General features: G+C 31.5%; 1 protein-coding gene across 1 annotated transcript; it reads right to left on the bottom strand.

Moving 5' to 3' along the window:
- Positions 1–5,366: 5,366 nt before the first annotated feature.
- Positions 5,367–10,558, bottom strand: LOC111633302. Its single transcript, XM_023377840.1, has 3 exons — positions 10,316–10,558; positions 9,355–10,030; positions 5,367–5,742 (listed from the first exon to the last, which is right to left on the bottom strand). The coding sequence occupies exons 1-3, from the start codon at positions 10,393–10,395 to the stop codon at positions 5,710–5,712; spliced, it is 789 nt and encodes a 262-aa protein (XP_023233608.1). The 5' UTR covers positions 10,396–10,558; the 3' UTR covers positions 5,367–5,709.
- Between the last annotated feature and the right edge of the window lie 9,037 nt (positions 10,559–19,595).

Raw genomic sequence — 19,595 nt, 5'->3', positions numbered from 1 at the left:
ATAAGCATGATAAAGAATTGATTTATACAGATACAGACAAAAAAAATTTACATAAATATCTTGAATTAATAATTAATGGAGTGATTATTTATTAATTTTATAAAAGAATCTTATAAGAGAATTTTAATTTAAATAATATAATGACAAAATATAGATAAGTCTATACATAACTAATGTTTAGACACATCTACAGTTTAGGCCTATATATTTGCTAAATTATTAGGCCTAAATCTCATTATATTTAAGCTGTGTTGTCTTAATAGCTTATGAAACAAAACATTTTTATTTAAAATAATTGTTATTTTTTAAAGTAACTTGGTAGGAGTTTTATGTAAAATTTATATGAGGATTATTATGTAGGCTATATAAGGATCTATACGAAGATAATTTAAATTTTATGTTCACTTTATTAAAACTTACTGATTAGGCTGTGTTTAAAAATTAATTATCTAATTCTGCTTTGGAAGAAAGCATAGTTAATAGAATGAATGGAATTTAAAGAATAATAAGTAGCCCAATGGACTGATTAACAGGATTAATATGATAATTAAATAAATAAAATGTAATTTTCTACATTACAATATTATACATAAGAATATGATTACAAAATATTTCTTTTAACATAGGTTGAGAGTTCTCATACATGAATAGGTTTATGAGAAAAGTTTTCTAGATTATACAGCAGTCCTCACTTAATGTCGTTCCTGTAAACTGTGACGTTATGCGAAACGACGTATAACGAAACCAATTTACTATGGTTTAAAACAGTGATTCTCAAAGTGGGGGTCGCGACCCCCAGGTGGGTCGTGAAAAATATTTGGGGGTCGCAGAAAAATTGATGACAGATCAATTTTTTTTTTCAAATATTTTATAAATTTACTATAGATTCATGCTTAGAAATAGAAATCAAAAATATATAAAATAATTTTTACTTAATATAAATAATAAAATACAATATGAATATTTTAATATGATCCTGAATATAACTAAATTAATCCCACCTTTGGGATGTTTTTCTACACATACTCATTATGTTAGCGGTGATATATGAAGCTTATCCCAAATGGTAAGATGGGATTTTGGGTGCTTACAAAGCTTGCTCAGCAGTCCAGTTCTATTTGTAAATGTAAACAAANTTACTACCCAGAGTGGTTTCCCGTTGCCTTCTCTGGGGCGCGATGTTACGCGAGGGGAACAAATGCCTTCCGGGAGGACTTTTATGGGGAACTGGCCTCCTATTTAGTCGTTATTGGCAAGGAGAAAACCCGGAAAACTCCAAGCAGCCAGCCTGTCCGATCGCGGCGCGAACCCACGACCAAACTCCCAGTGTTTAGGGTACGAAGACCACTCGGCCACTAGTGGGCCGGTAGCTACACACTTTAATATATTTCTGTATTGAGCTATAAATGCATAAATTTTACAACAAATTGTACAAAACGATATTCATCTACGTACAGATTTCGCCCTTGATGGTTTGATTTTGTATACTTTATGTATTTTGAAATATAATTCTACAGTGATATTGATTGACATACGTTTGACGTCATCACAGTGGGCTACTAGAGAAGAAGGTAAAGATGTGTTATAATTTTGTAACGAATAAGACTGTATGCATGCATCTTATATGAAAATGTACAGAACAACGTTTTTACTGTTCCTAGCATAGTGCCAAAATTTACGGATTTTATTTTATTTGAAAAATTTTGTTGTATTAATGTTTAAATTGTCAAGTTATTAACGTAAGTTATTACTTATTGTTAAAGCGACTTTATAATAAAAACAATTGAAAAATACTGTACTAATGACTACTTGTATTAGTAATTATCTGATATCTTTTCTACGTTTATAATAAAAATTAATTTTATTTTTTGAATTTATAAAATATGTGTGGAGTCATATTTTGTTTGAGTTTTCACATACCACTTTGTAACCAGCGCTGATATGATAAAGGTTGTACTGTGCACGAATGGAAGAATTCTTAAACTAATGTTTATAATGTAAAAATATTTTAAATTTTTAAACAAAAATCTGTAAAATCTAGCTAAATGCTTATCGAAAAAGAAAAATTTATTTACAAATTCGTTAATTTTTTCTTGGATATGTCTTGGAAGATAGTTAAATTCATCCAATTTACACCTACATATTTTCCGTACCTTTTTAAAAATTTCTCAAATTTTTAGCGAGTTCGTGTATTAGGAAGATAAATGCCATTAAGGATTGCAAGAGAATTTGTTTTTTGTTTTGTTTTATATTTATTTAATAAAATAGTTTTGTAGATAAAAATTCTGAACAGTGTTCAACTACACAATTATAAAAATGTTTTGTGTAAGTCTTAATAAAATACACTATGTTTAATAATAATTTTTGACAAAGTACATTTAAACGATGGAAATAATTTAAACGGCTACGTAAAAATCGTATAGTAGGCTATAATAAGTTTTCTAAGTATTCTCTTAGTAATTTTTAAATTGTGACCACTCTGACGGAGTTTGACCTATTTTAACACGTGCAGAGAAAGGAACTTAACTGGTTAACATGTGTCTATCTACTTCCGATTGTAATTTGACCAATTAAAATCTCCGGCGGATTAATACGACAAAATCTTTGTTTACAGTAGGTACCAAGTTACGATAAATAGACTATAACTATATATATTTGTAAAACTTAAATAGTTAAATATTACCATTGTTAATTATAACAATAAATAGGAGTGTCAACAAGTGTATTACATTAAAAATGAAAAGATACCNATAGAAATCAAAAATATATAAAATAATTTTTACTTAATATAAATAAAATACAATATGAATATTTTAATATGATCCTGAATATAACTAAATTAATCCCACCTTCGGGATGTTTTTCTACACATACCCATTCTTCAGGGGGTCCTTTGAAATTCTTAAGTGCAAAAGGGGGGTCGCGGACCAAAAACTTTGAGAAACACTGGTTTAAAATATATAAACAAGATATAAATCGGTTAATATTATTCTAATTGGATCGTGTTTACACCCTCCAGTATTTATTTTCCACTACATAGAATAAAAATTTGAACAAAAATAATTGTAAATGATCACAAATTACTATATTTTTCTTCAATGATATTAAATTAAGTGAGGACTTGCTGTATTACGACATAAGTTTCGTGCATTTTAACCTTTATCAAAAACAACTTACTACGAAATTATTGTCATTTATATTTAAAGATTTTTTAATATTCAATAAAATGCAATAAATAATAAATGTCTTTATAATACGTTTTACTCACCAAAGAGGAGAAGACTTTTTGAAGCCTTCCCCTCCTCCTCAATACATAAAACTAATAAAAATTCCAGGGCGAAGGCACAATTAAAAAAATATATTAATTAACAAAATGGATAAATCGGCAATAATACATAAATATAATCAACAAAATAGAATAGACAATGTCTTCATAACACTTTTATTAAAAATGTATATTTGAATTAAGCTTAAGAACAACGAATTAAACGAAACTAGCTTCTTGAATGGCATTTCTTAGGCTTATGTATGAGTCAGGAGTGAAAGTAGCAAGAACAAAAACAAGTAACTTTAATAAATAAAATGTATTATTATTCCAGTTCTGCACTTAATATTTCTTTAATCTACATGCCTATAATAAGTAAGCCATATGATTCCAATATAAACCTTTTACCTATTCGATGCACGTACAAAATTTAAATCTAGCACAAAGTAGATTTGATTAGATCTAATAAATATTAACATTCAATTTGGAAAAGAAAACATTAATAAATAATTTAAATTCGACATTAAATCTGATCTGAAATATAATATAGGATCATCCAATAATTACTTGTACTGTACAATTTAAAGAAGGAGGGGGTTAACGTTAAGTGCATCATTGTACACGATGTGGAGACAGAAATGAGGCATTGTCTACGGGAACTTTTACAGTGTATTAATGGCATACGAAATTGTTATTATAAGTCTTCTATTTATACGAATGAAATATCAATTAGAAAATATTTGTATATTAGAAAATCCAGCAACGAGTTGCGTAATTTTTCCGGCAAAAATGTTAAAATTGTGTGTCGTGCCATCCTTTATAAAATTTTATTAAAAACTTTTTATATTATTAATTATTATAACATGATACAAAGCTTAATTTTGAGAGTAGCGATGAGTTTTACAAAATATTGTAAATGCTAATGAGTAAAATCTTCATTAAGTCAGGTATCACTCGAAATATGACTTCCTCTGTCTCTCCACCCCTTGTCTTTTAATTACAAAAATTTACTAGCATCTATTCCCGAAATATGAAAACCTCCTTGCAAAATTTCAGAAATTTTCAACAGAAAGTACAGGAGTTACTCGTATTAAGCTTCAAATTGGGTGAACAAAATCGTGTCTCCATAAAAGCTTATGTAAAATTCATCTTTATGCATTTTATGTATTAGTTTATATTCATTTAACTCGTGTGGGGGTTTGCCGCTGCAAACAAGTGCGCACGCATAACGTCATTCGAAGCATTTAACACGGCCAGATTGTATCGAAAGTTTGCGGTACACAGTCAGCATACAAGTATTGTATACAGTGGCGGATCTACATACGAATTAATAGGGTTTAAGCCGTGGGCCTCAAGTGTCAAATACCCACAAAAATTAAATTATTATCTTAAATTTCTAATACCTTTTCATTATAATATCTTATTATAACTTTCAGCATGCTCAAAAATTTTGATCAGGCTTCGCCCCGCTTGAAACTAACTTCTACACATTCGTACCGGCACTCAATTATTGGTGTTCGCTACACACAGGTTCTCTTTTAAACCCTTCGGGGGACTACGGCTTTGTAGCCTAAAAATTTCACTCCAACATCAAACATAGTGGGTACAGTAGCCACATGTAGGCTACGCCGTTCAGAGGAATCTTACCTTCCTCTACTGTCTATCTACTCTCCCTTCTTCTCCTACACTTTCCCTTATCCTCTTTTCTGCCGGCTAAACACCCTGTGTACGCCCGATGTCTTTCATGTATGTATGTATGTATGCATGCATGCATGCCGTAGGTGCCATATAAACCTAACCCGTATCAAGAGAAAAATTAAAAAATAAGCATTGTTCCAAAGATAGGTTTAAATTTGCACGTTTACCTTTATTAATGAGTGAATTTTTTCGCTTTTACTTACGAAACAATCGCAAAAAATATTACACCACATACAATAGTGCAATAGAATAAACTGGATTCGATCAAATAAGTTTATTTCTTATATAAAGAAACATATATTGTCATATATTCTTTTTTTTTACAAATTTTGCTCATAATGAAAACTAAAAAATTAAAAAAAACAAATTATACAAGTTTTGAAAAAATTTCATATGGGACAAATTTTAAACTTCTTCAAAAATAAATATTTACATTACAATATAGATATTCTATATCTTTACTCAATGGAGTAGTTACTCCGGAACTTATGACCATTCTTTCATCTGGTATGTAACGACTTACCGAATTACTAATTCGTATGTTACTTCGTAGAATTTCCTCCTCATTAATTTTAGCTATCACACGAAATGTAGAAGATTTCGGAACATAAATGACATGATTCAATTTAATATTTCCGTTCTGATCACAAATTACGTTTTGTCTTCCAGGTTTCCAACTACCATAGTCAATAAAATTCATTATTCTTATTCTTATACTTTCTTCGCCGTTATGAAAAATTGGGAGTTTAATTCCAGTGAGGAAACAATCTTCTAGAACAGCGATTCCCAACCTGTGGTACGCGTACCCCTAGGGGTACGCGATAGGTTGTTTAGGGGTACAGAAAAAAGTTAGTTATTATGGCAGAAAAAATAATATATTATGTATCACAAACTAATAGTATTAAAAAATTATTANATTTATTTTCCTTAAATTTACGATTTATGTATCCGTTTGTCATAAAAATTTGTTTTTCCACTTTTTCCCGAGACTACAAATATTCGAGTACAAAGTAACTGGTTTCGACTTATTTCTACTTAAGAAGTAGTTAAATAATTAAGCGATTAGGAAATTGGGGACATAAACAAAACCTGATGAAAGAGCCGGAATATTACTATAGCCGAGTACAGTGGGGACTGATTTTATAATATTAGATAATAAAGACAGAAATTTTTTCAGTTCAACGAGAGTGACCGAAAAGTTGTAAATTTTGGAAATTTCCGTGGACAACACCTGGTCCTAAAACGAATTAGTTAGAAAACAAAAGACGGACAATCTATTAAGTTTAACATATTTAGATTTTTACAGCTATGGTGCGAAACGTTTAAAATTTACAAGAACCCTGTCGCGTCTTTTGAGGTATATTAGTGATGCGACAAAAGAAGCATTTGACATTGCCAAATCCCGAGGGTATCGGCACCCTCGGGATTTGGCAGCCCGCGTGCATGTACACTACACACCGCACACCTAGCAGGACCATCTCTGATTCCACTCGTAGGGAGCTATTTCACTAAATGGTTGAGATTTAAAAAGTAAAGAATATTTTATGTTATTTTTATGTACGTTTCATTACAAAGCTATATTCAATTATAATTTTCTTTAAAAGTATATTCATACAATTGAAGAAGGTTTTGTACCAGGTATGTATATTCACCACAGATTTTATTTCACCAAGTAAGTTTTTATAATTTTATTTTTAATTTTCGCCCTTATATCGTGGCTAGCGATTCGGAATGTAATTGCGTTATTGAAAATTTATTTTAAAAAGTTTTGGCTCGAGATGGTATAATGAAAAAGAAAACATTATTAAAAGAGAAAGGCCAATGCCTAAGTTACCGTATTTTGACGAATATAAGTCGCACTTTTTTTACTACTTTTCGGGGCTCAAAATCATGGTGCGTCTTATACTCGACAGGTAACCATTTTTACAGTGAAATTACCTACAATAGTGGTCCACTCTAGGGACCAACCTGTGCAGTGGTCCGTTAAGCGGATGGTCCCTCAACCGAATGGCTAGAGTACCTAGATTATCAGAGTAGTGACATCATGAGTTATCGCCGCCATGTTCTGTCGACTGTCATCACGTGACCTGTGAGTTTACATTAAGAAATGACGATTATTTCAGTTTAATAAAGGTATCGATTCACCCATTCGCCATATTCTTGAATAAAAAACGAATAAAATGCATCTTTAGACAATCCCATTAAAACAGTTTTTTTCTAAATTTTTTGTCTCAAAATAGGGGTTCGTCTTATACTTGACAGCGACTTATATTCGTCAAAATACGGTAAATATAAACGCTTCAATAAAAAAATTTGTTCGACATTTTCACGATAAAATGGCTCTGGAAATGCATAAAAATGCAAAAATTGCTTTGTTGGCTTGCCTACTATTTTCAAATGAAATTAGTGTGTGGAATAANAAAGAGACCCATAGAAAAATGTTTTCAAAATTTCTATAATTTCTATTTTAATATTTTAGTTTTCATAATGGGCAAAATTTGTAAAAAAAAAATTATGATAATATATGGCACTTTATATAAGGAATAAAATCATTCGATGTAATCCAGTTCATTCTACTGCCCTGTCGTATATAGTGTAATATTTTTTATGATTGTTTCCTAAATAAAAGCAAAAAAATTAAATCGTAAATAAAAGAAAACGTGCAAATTTAAACGTAAATTTAAAACAAAGCTTAATTTTTTATTTGTCTCTTGATGCGAGTTCGATATTATGGCACTTATGGAAGCAGATTAATGGCAAGTTTAACGAAAATAGAAATTAATAAAGTTTTCTTTTGTTTACGCAAAATTCGATTTGACTCAAATGTTGCAGATATTGCTGTAAATTTTCCATCGGAGCATCCTTTCTATACTTCTAATTACTTCATGCTACCCTCTTTATTCAGACTGACTTTTATATGGTACAACGGCTGTTATTTTTCTCAATTGTGGTGGCGTAAGCAAGTATTAAGAAAAGTAAAATACCAACAAAAGCACAAACAAGGTGCTATAACAAATTAAGTCATCTGTCTCTGTTCTCTGCTGCTGACCTCGTGACATGTAACAACTCGCTAGTGTCGCACTATGCTAGGACGAAGATTGATCGATACAGAATAATAGTAAGCGATGCTTGGTTTTGAAATTATAAACAAGTTAAAGGGTTATTCAATTATTTTTTTTTGTGAAACATTTTATTGATTTATTTATTTTTCAACAATCGACACGACTTCTAACGTATTTTATTGGATTTTTACCATATAACATCCAGAAATTGGGAGCATGCTATTGGTTAGTTAGTAAAACCTGAACTGTAAACCTTTCAAAATTGAATTTAAGCGTTTTGTTTGTCTTTTTTAAATTTTATGTAGTGATTAATTAGGAGAAATTCAGTTCACTGTCATTGATTTCAAACAGTATAAATATATAATCTTTAATGTGGAAAAATTATTCTATCTCATCATATTCGCTATTCAGAGTATCATAGTTTCTTAAAATTTCATGCAAGATATTTAAAACTTGTTCTGTGAGTTATAACATGAGCGTAGATTTCTTTATTAATTTGTGTATTAGGAGAATTGATGCTATTAAATTTTGGTGGTTGTAGGTCGACAGCTGAAGATAAAGAGTGCGTCTTACATCGAGTTCGGTCGAACTTAATGATGATTTTACTCGTTATTAGTATTTACAAAATCGTTTCATAAAACTCATTCATAAAATTTAAGCTTATTGCCATTTGTAATAATTAATAATATGAAACATTTATAAAACAAAATTTGATAACAGATGGAGCCACATAAGTTGTTATAGTTGCTGGGAAAGTGAAGCAACTCGTTGCTGGATTTTTTTCCACCGAGTAGATAAACCACAAAACAAGAGTGCTGAGGAAATCCCATTTTTTCATTTCATGCTTTATAAACATTTGCATTAGTTCTTTCATCTACAATATGCTTATGCGTGCAACGTTGTTTTACGACTTTTAAAAAATAGAGATTAGTTTTGAGTATTTTAGTTCTAAATAAATTATGTTGTCGTTAGAGAACGAATNTCTAGAACAGCGATTCCCAACCTGTGGTACGCGTACCCCTAGGGGTACGCGATAGGTTGTTTAGGGGTACAGAAAAAAGTTAGTTATTATGGCAGAAAAAATAATATATTATGTATCACAAACTAATAGTATTAAAAAATTATTACGCAAAATATGTTCCTTGCAACAATCACAACTTTATTATATATTTTTCTTTTAGTTTTTTTTTCTTTAATTTAAAGTTACAATATGTAAAATTAACAATACGGTTACTCACTAAATTTCTTAAATGAGGGGTACAATCTAAAGATATGACATGTCATGGGGTACGCTAATGAAAAAAGGTTGGGAACCACTGTTCTAGAACAAATATCTCCGAAATGAACTGGAACTTGTTTTCCATATTCTTTTTTTGATCGTGAATGGAATAACTTCGATTGCAATATATGAACGTTTTTCATACGTTTCTCATCGTTTCTCGAAAGATGACTTCTAGAAATGCTATCTGGAATTATTGATTTGTCAGATGTTACTTTGTAGTGTTGAATGGCATTTACTTCTTGTTCTGTTAAAAATTGTTTCGGATATACATAGCTCTTTAAAAATCCATCATCAATTGTAAGAAATCTGATGTTGAGTAAGAATGGAGCTATGACTTGTCGCAGGGATGTTTTCGAGTTAACTCTACGTCGTGCCCATTCGTAAACAATCTTAAATATGGTCATCTCGTCCAAATTTCGATATATAGGGCGAGAAACCAGTCTACGAATCACAATTTCATCACAGTCCAAAGCGTTTTTATTTTGGAAAAATACTGTGTTCCAATCATTGCTAAAATTCTTCCAACAATAAAATTGTAACTTACGGTCTCTGTTTTCGCAAGCAAACTCGTAAATTTCACAAACATGTGGAGTTCGAATAGGATGAGTCATGTAAACTCGACAGAAAATGTTTAAAACATCTATGTTCAATCTTTTGCTAATTCGATCAACGTTTATTGCATGCTTTAACGAGTAAAATTTTGGTTTTTGTTCTTTCATTACTCTATATTTAAAAAAATCACGACAATTAAGATTAGATCAGAATGTGATGTTTTAAGATATATTTAACAGTTTTATATTTCTATAATAAAGCTTCGTTGCAAGCGATTAAATAGTAAGCTTTAGGCGTAATATATTGTGGACGAATCCAATTGTCATCGTTTTAAGACTCGTCTATACTGATAACAGTGTAAGAGATTTCAAGAAGAAAATTCTACATGGTATTGTTATGTGTATTAAAATAAAATTAAATATATTGTAAAATTCAATGATCAAAGAGAAAACTTACTCATCGATTATCTTCATATTTTCGTATGCATAAGGCAAGTAAAAGTGGATAGATACGTTGTTCAAATATGGCTTCAACATAAATTTTATTTTTGGACTCTATTTTCGTAACTTTGATCGTAAAACGGATATTTCTCTTCCATCCACAGAATGTATTTGAATTGATTCCATTATAAATTCTTATGTCAAATTAATCAAATTTTATTGAATACACTTTGGATGAGTAGAGAAGAAACTATTGTCGCTTTAGATATTGTTTCGTCATAAATAAACATTTGCTTACGTGATTATTACTAATTCCTTTCAAATTACGTAGTTAGAAACTGTAATTACGGAATATTTTTCTTATAACACGGACTTTTTAAACATGGTTCGAGAATTGGGAAAACACCCGTACAGCACGTTTTTGCTTTAACACGGTTTGAAAATAGACGACATCCCCGTGTAAACTGTCATAATTCTTAATACTAGTTAACAGCTAGACAGACAGCGCGAAAAACAAACGAACACAACAACAAACTAGACGAGACGAGACGAGTCTGCTAAAAGAGGCCCTCTTAGTGCCCACAGGGCGGAGAGTGTTTAAAAAACACTACTTATTTTGTAGTTTCCTTCTGTATATATCAATACTATCCCTCCACGAGCTCGACACTTCTATCATTCAGGAAATAATGCTATGCCTGCAGAGTAAAAACATTTTAATAGGAGCCGCTGGAGTCAGGTTTATCATGCAGTGTTTTGACTATAACAAAATTAAATCTATATAACATTTATAGCTCCATCCCATTACTGAAATTCCTGACAGAAGGTAATTAGCCCTTGTATAACAATTATGATAAAGCAATTGATAATTGACAAAAACTAATTTTGAAACAAAAACAAAAAGAATTATAAGAAATACTGTAAAGACCTAATACATAGAAAACGATGGAGTGATGGGCTACGGCAACGCAACACATGGGCGATCTACCAGGAGAGAATGCGTCATAAAATTGCTTTCTATGGAAAGTTGGCCTCTATCTAAATGTTAGACAGGTGATGAATAACCGGAAAACTCAACGCAGCCACTCTGTTAGTGAAACAATAACCTGCGAGCAGCTTATCAGTGTTCAGTGATTTTATACAACCGGCCACTGGATACCACGAAATATAATATGATTTTAGAATGTTGAATAAATATTTACAATTTATTTCTCCAAGTTTTCGAATTTCTGTAATTCCGAACATCGAAAAGAAAATAACAAAATTCTGTATGTGTGTATGATGTGCGTGTGTTGATTTGTATTTTACGTTATATTTCATAACCTCTTTAACTTATAATTTTGCAACTTTGCAGGAATACTTCTACTTATGGGACATCAATGCTTTTACACATTAGAGATTGCAACTCAAGAGGAAGTACAGGGGATAGAGGCTCATATCTTGAGTGTAGAGACATTGAAAATTAACTCGTATGAGTTTTTAGCTAATTAAATCAAATATGAGAAACTTTTTTCAAGTATATAGATGAAAATACGATAATGTTGAAATTTTAAACCGTATCTACTGATAGCCCTACTGAGGAGGCTTTTCTGGAGAAATGCGTTTAGGAAATTTATCGACGTAATAAAGTGTTCTCTCTGCACTTGGATTTGCCTTTAACTTTTTTATTTGTAACATTTATTACATTATTTACATAATATTTTTGAGTTTTAAAGTTATCTGCCCTGCGTAAGGCAGAATGGAAAGAAAAATTGATTTATCGTGTATTTTTCTACAATACAATTACGTAAGAATTTGAAAAAATAATCTGACTCCATAGATTTAAATGATTAATTTTTGAAATATAATCGACTTCACAAGTTTTAAACAATGCACGCCTTCCCAAAAACTTTTTATCCAATGTAACTTTTATAATTATCGTGGGACATTTATAAGAAAGTATCGTTTTCCAGTTCTTATCTCTTTAATAATATAATTATTCCTAATTTTGGATGTTAAATATTCACACTTTTTTTGTAGATTTTAATAAATAAATGAAGCATATTGTTTTTTAACTTGTATCATTTTACCTAATCGAATATTGTAGCATATCATGTGAAAACTAATTTACTGATATTTTCTGTTGAACATTGTTTTCAGACCGTATAAAAATTTTCTTTACTTGAATTATCTTGTTTATTTTCTATGCAAATCTTTCTTTTCCGGAAGTTCTTTGGAATAATAAGACAAGGTAGTGAGATTAATTCTCACTCTACTACAATACAGTTTCTGTATTTATACCGAAACATGTCCGTGTGTTGTCTCGTACGGCCATCAAAACGAACATCTCTCTTATTTGATCAAGAAGAGAGCTATCGGCGTGTTATATCATTTATCAGGAACAAAATGAATTTAAGAAACAAGAGATCAAAGAAAACTATCCAAAATAGTTGTTAATTTCATAGTTACATGAGCTCTTGTCTGAGCGAAATATTATAACAGCTAATTTTTCTGTCATCTATGACCATAATTAGTACACCCTGGAAATCAAAAAATGTGTTGTACCATCATTACAGGTTTATTGTATTCAAACTATTGCCATCATCTTACTGCTGCGATTGCTGGAGCATTCATACTGAGAATACATGTGAGTTCCAAACGCAATCTCTGCTGATTCAGATAAAATTCCAACGCGTGCAAACCTCAGGAGTTGTGCTACGACAAAGCTACCTGGTTTATATGAAAGCTAGAATAGAAAGCTCGGAAATGAAAAACAAAAATAGTATAACTAGTCCTCATTAAAGAAAACGAGACGTAAGGCACGAAAAAACATTGAAGATTTCAATATTGGGCAAATATGTAACAACACAAATGCTTCCCTCACCCTAGCTCATTTAGTCAAACGACAAATTATTGGTCAGTAGGTTATAATACTATTTCGCGGCAAAAAAGCAGGTTTGAATCGTGGAGGGAAGACGCTATTATGTTGGCCGCTGACGAGAGTGCTCTCTGGTAAACGAGTGGGAAACTGGCAGTTCAAGATTCGGATGGTTTGTGGTAAGATGCGAAGATTATAGAACATTCGAGGTTCGGATTAAGCGGAAACGTTCTACTGCATTCTGCTCACTATTTAAGCGTTGCAATCAGTGCGAGTGAGTCAGTTGAGTGAGTTGACGCATTTGAGTTTGTTCGCGAGCGAAAATTATTTGAAACGTCGTTGTATACGTGTGAAATACTGTATTTCTTATGTCGTTTTAAATTAATAACTGCTATATTTATTTCTATTGTATGTTGTAAGTGTTTTAATACATCCGTTAACTATCATCAGTCAGTAACTATGTAACGAAAAAATTTGCTTTTTAAATGCATTTCGCACCTACAAAATCAGAATTTATTTGTAATGTTTGTCTCATAGCAAAATATTCATCGCTCCTGCAACCGGTGATAGCCTCTTGAGTCAAAAAGTATTGACTTACTTCAACGCGGAAATCACATAAAAATATCACACACGTAATGACAAAACACCTTGGAAATGCGGTTGTTGAATAATCGCCGAGCATCTTGGAACAGATTTCAATATGCCGTCATCATAAATCATCAAATACATCGTGCGAATCCACCAGCACAGACTCCTAGCGAGTTTTGCAGAAGATCACTAATTATTTGGTACATGGATTCTTTACTAATGTCTCTGGAACAGCGTTTTTCTGAGGAAAACTTGCCCGCATTCTCACTGCTTACGTCGCATCCTCACGTAATGTTTGATATGACTTATAAGGATTTAAAAAAAACTTACAATTTTTGTAGTTACTACAATTTGAATGATTTCCTCGGTGAAGCTGAACTTTGGAACAACCAATGGAAAGGAAAAAATGTGCCAAATGCCGAACTGAAAAAGATCAGACTACTACTACTACTGAAAGAGATAGAACTGGCTGCACTAGTTAACCAAACGGAATTGTTCTACCCATCGAAAAATGGGTGCTATTTATCTCACTTGGACAGCTCTGCACAACGTGCACTATCGATAGATTCTACGCAGTGTAAAAACATCGATACGTTCAACAATGACAGAAAATCGGCTTGTCAGTCTTTGTATGATGAGTGCTCACAAAAAGAGGGTTCTGGAAGCTTAAAATAGATTTGATAAAAGAATTTTGACAAAATTTAGCAAGAACTGCCGTAGGCTAGTGCTGAAATAAGATTTAGATAAGTTCGAATAGCATAGCAACTAATTACTTTTAGCCGTTTCAAATCTTCAAATCAAACATGTTTTTAATAAACAACGTTATTTCATTTTAATCACCTTTGAGAGAAAATCCTGACTACGCTCTTGGTGCTTCTGAAATTCTGGAACTGTTTTTTAGAAATATCGTGTTATAAAAAAATTATTCTGTAACTAAAAATTCCTCACGACGTAATTTGAAAAGAATTAGAGTTAATCACATGAACAAATGTTTATTTATGAAGAAACAATAGTTTAATTCGACAATAGTATCTTCTCTTCTCATCCAAAACTGTATTCAAAAACATTTAATTAATTTGGCATAAGAATTTATAATGAAATNTAAAATAAATGAAGAAATATTTAAATAAAAAAAAATCGCTAAATAAAAATTTTTCAGTCGACAAAACACCACCTGGACACAAATATGTGAAACAGATGGTAGACAACACACTACCGTCAAGTGGTGGCATCTGTTGCCAAAAATTTTCATTAGAACTGATTTTTATTTGGGTAACGACGAATCGATACCCTGGTACATCTTTATAGAAAAAGGGGGGTAACGATCTGTCGTGACCTAGTTATTTATGAGTTAACTTAATCAAATAACATATGTCAAAACTAACTTACTGATATTTTCTGTTGAACATTATTTTCAAAACTGTGTAAAAATTCTATTTACTTAAATTATCTTGTTTAAGGCAACGTAGATCAATCATTTTTAAATTATTACCGTTTCATCTTAGATGTACACGAAACACTATAAAGCAGGGGTGTCCAACCCGTGGCACGCGGGCCGCATGCGGCCCAAGGCAAGTTCCAATGCAGTCCAATAAACGTGTAAACAAAACCGACAAATGTTTTAATTTTTTATTATTTATTTATTTCAACGGCATAAAGTCAAAAAAAAAGTTTCACAAAGCCGTAAACCTTTATTCATATTTTATTTTTGAGGGAAAAGAAAATATTTTCAAATACTGTACTTGGAGATGTGTGAATGCGGAAGGATTACTAAATAAAGCTGGAGTTGTGACTCAAAAGATTATAGACCCAATTTTTGAAAAAGGAGAGAAAGATGAGAAAGGACAGAAAGATGAGAAAGGACAAAAGATGTAGTAGTGAGAAAGGTTAAATAGATCTTCTGTTCAGTAAATATGGACCCGTAATTTTTCAACCTTTTATACTACTTTATCTTTTGTCCTCTGTTTCTTTATCTCGCACTTGGGTCTATAATCCTTTGATTCACAACTCCAGCTTTATTTAGTATGTCTTCCAACGTTGCAAGATTTGGCTACATTGGGTCAAATGTGGCTACTTTTTTGGTTTGACGTAAAAAATATCATTTGGCGCTTTGACTGCTTTTTCGGCTACACATTATTTATAATTACAGTAGAGCGTCGATTTTCCGAAAGCCAATCATCCGAAAGAATTCCAGTCGGCAAATTTAAATTTTCGCCAGTGCTGTGGCGCTTCAATCTTTGGCTATGTCTTGGGCTATTCAAATATTTTACGTTTTTGAATCTAAATTAACATTTGAAGTATATTTTTTTTATTGTTTTTATATTTTTCAATATATTTATTTTGTTTGTACAAAATAAAAAAAAAATTTTAACGACACAATAGTCTTTGTTAGGCTTAACATCGACGAAAATTCAACGCGAAGCGACACGTAACGGATAAAAATTTTAACATCAATTTTTGTACATAAATTGGTTATCCGAAATATCAGTTATACGAACAACCCCAGTCCCCAATGGATTCGGAAAATCGACGCTCTACTGTATATTAATTGAATGAAAACGCGGTTTAAAATGGCGTTTCGTCGCTTTTTATTAATTAGAGACCCAAATAAAACAAATATTTGTGTTTTTCAAATAAATTTTCGTTTGTCTCTTTTATAATAAATGAATTTATCTATTTCTAACGGAACATTCCAATTTCCAACGCTGACTCAGCGCTGATCTCAACATTCGTTAAAATTCGTTCCTTTTTTCAACGTTAAGGTAGCGCTGCTGTCAGCGCTGACTCAACACACTCAGCACTCAACAGATATGTTGACTGCTACTTTCCAGTGAATTATGGGTAATTGGTAAGACATTTTAATGGAATCCATCTTGCTGAGAATGGAATTATGGGAACTAAGCACTTCGTACTCGAGTTGGAACGTCGTTGATGACGTCAAATTGTTGACTTCAACACTCAACACTCGCGTTGAAAATTGGAATGTCCCATAAGTAAAAATTGAAGGTGTATGTAGAAGTAACTTTTTAATATATCCTTTTTCTTGATAAAGTTTTAATACTTATTATTATAATCTAGACATGTTAATTTTTAAATATACTTGTGTATTGGGCCAGAAGTATACATTATATATATTTATACTTGTGGCCCAAAACTCTTTGACTTCTTTCAATGCGGTCCAGAGAAACAAAAAGGTTGGACACCCCTACTATAAAGTCTGAAGCCTTCATTCAATAACTGTTTTCCATTCGTAATTAATTCGCTATGGAAATTCGTGATATCGCGGACGTCAAGCAATCGTTTCGACGTCAAAAGCTCTAATGGTGGTATCACGAATTTTCATTATATACAGTTTTAAAATCAATGCAAATGCCATTTTTAATATAACAATATTTCGATGTTCAAATATAAAATAGGCGAATCATTACGGATTTATTTTATTATTGATTATTTCAAACTTTATTTCATTATAAAGAGTTCGAAGGGATTATTTTTACAATACATGCACTTCAATGAATCAAATTTAGGCCTTCAAGGTATGTCTGCCACAGTATTCAATGCAAGTGACAAAATTAAAATTATGATAAAAAGGTTGGACTTCCAGGCGAACTCAGCTGAGAATGTAAAATAATTTTGACTGCTTTCCAACATTGCTTAATTTTCTGTCCAGAAAGGCACAGCTGTTGACACAAATGTGAAAGCCGATGCTATACAGAAGTTGAGAATGATTGACCAGCAACTACATGAGTATTTCCTTTAATTATCTTGTGAACCACACTCATGTGTATGAAATCGATTTCAATGTGATATGTTTGTTCCAGTACTCTCAGTTATCTAAAGGAACATCTGCTTAATATTTTATTAGATAGTAATACAGAAAGTCATTTTATCGAGATGCGCTTGTTGCAATTTTGAGCTGAATTGCCGAACGAATATTTTGATTTGGCAAGACTTGTTCTGTTACGAAAGCTCTGACGCTCCTTGAATTCCAACTTTCCGAGTCAGGATTTTCTGCATTGTTAGTTCTTAAGACCAAATACAGACTTACAGTAAGCTTAAAGTTGAGCCTGACTTATGATTAAAATTGTCTCAAATTAATGCTAACTTCAAAAAATTATTACATCAAGCACGTTGTTCCTACTGAATGTTCTATATGTGTACACTGACATATCCCAACTGTGACGGTTTTGCCTACGTAACAGTATTGTGCTTGGTTATGTGCGTGACAACACATTATAGAAATAATATATAATTATGGAAAATAAACGACTATTTCTATTGTATTTGTTTTTATATTTTTTCCAAAAAAGGAGAAAACAAAAATAAAATCCTGTACATGGCAAAAGAGAAGCTACTTACGAAAATGAATTATATACTTCAGGTACTGCAATACGACAGAATATAGTCGAAGTTCTGTAGATTTTGAATATAAGCACAAATTCCTAATCACGTAATTTAAAAGAATTACAGTAAATTGCATAAACAAACACATTTATTTATGAGGAAACAATACTGTAAATTAACAATAGTTTCTTCTTCTTTTCTCATCCAAAAGTGTATTGAATAAAATTTAATTAATTCAGCTTAAAAATATATAATGGAATCGATTGAAATACATTCTTTGGATGGAAGAGAAGTATTTGTTTCACGATCGACATTAACTACATACAGCTCAAGAGCGAAATTTATGTTGGAGCCATTTTCGAACAACGTATCTATAACCTTTTACTTACCTTATCGATACGAGAATGTGCAAATTATCGATCAGTAAGTTTTCTCTTTCAATATTTTCGAATTTTATAACACAATACCGGCAATATTACATACAGTTTCGTCTTTTTTAAATACATTTTGCATTCTATTTATGTAAACATTTGTTTCTATGTTTATGGTCAGTTCGGAAATTTGTAAATAAAATACTGTAATTCTTTACACTAGAAATTTACAATTAGTTAGTTATAGTTGTTTGTATTTTGTTGTCTGTTTTCGATTTATGACCACCTTATCTCTCTTAACGAAACGTTATTATAGTGCAGTAATATTATTAAACATATCATATTGATATTTATAATTCGTTGTTAATTGTAATAATTTTATTATGTATAGATTTATGAACCGACAATATCCAAAATTTCACTCACTGAGGCATGCAATGGGCGTTTATCGAATTAGCAGAAAATTGAGCATGAATACTTTAAGTACTTACTGCAGAAGATACATGACCCATCCTAATCAAATTCGAGATGTTTGCACCATTTACGAATTTGCTTGCGAAAACAGAGAATATAACTTGCAATTTTATTGTTGGAGGAAATTTAGCAATTATTGGGATGAAGTATTTTTTCAAAACGAAAAGGCTTTGGACTGTGATGAAATTGTGATTCATAGACTTGTCTCTCGTCCTATATATCGAACATTGGACGATATGACAATCTATAGAATTGTTTACGAATGGGCAAGGCGTAGAGTTAACTCGGAAACATCTCTGCGACAAGTCATGTCTCCATTCTTACTCAACATCAGATTTCTTACAATGGATGATGTATTTTTAAAATGCTATGTCTACCCAGAACAATTCCTAACAGAAGAAGAAGTAAACGCCATACAATACTACAAAGCAACGTCTGATTCATCATACATTCCAGACAGCATTTGTAAAAGAGATTTCTTGCGGAAGAATGAAAAAATTATTTCGTGGTTTATGTATTGTAATCGACGCTCTTGCATTCTCGATAAAGTATTGGACATGAATAACAAGTTTCAGTTCATTTCGAAGATATGGGTCAAGGAAGATTGTTTCCTCATTGGAATTAAACTTCCAATTTCTCATAACAGCGAAATGGGAATAAGAATA

Source organism: Centruroides sculpturatus, unplaced genomic scaffold (genome assembly GCF_000671375.1).
Source record: "Centruroides sculpturatus isolate CEXI.00-Female unplaced genomic scaffold, Cexi_2.0 scaffold721, whole genome shotgun sequence".
NCBI classification, from domain to species: Eukaryota; Metazoa; Arthropoda; class Arachnida; order Scorpiones; family Buthidae; genus Centruroides; species Centruroides sculpturatus.
Note: the sequence above shows the minus strand (reverse complement) of the source record. Positions and strands in the feature narration are given on the sequence as shown.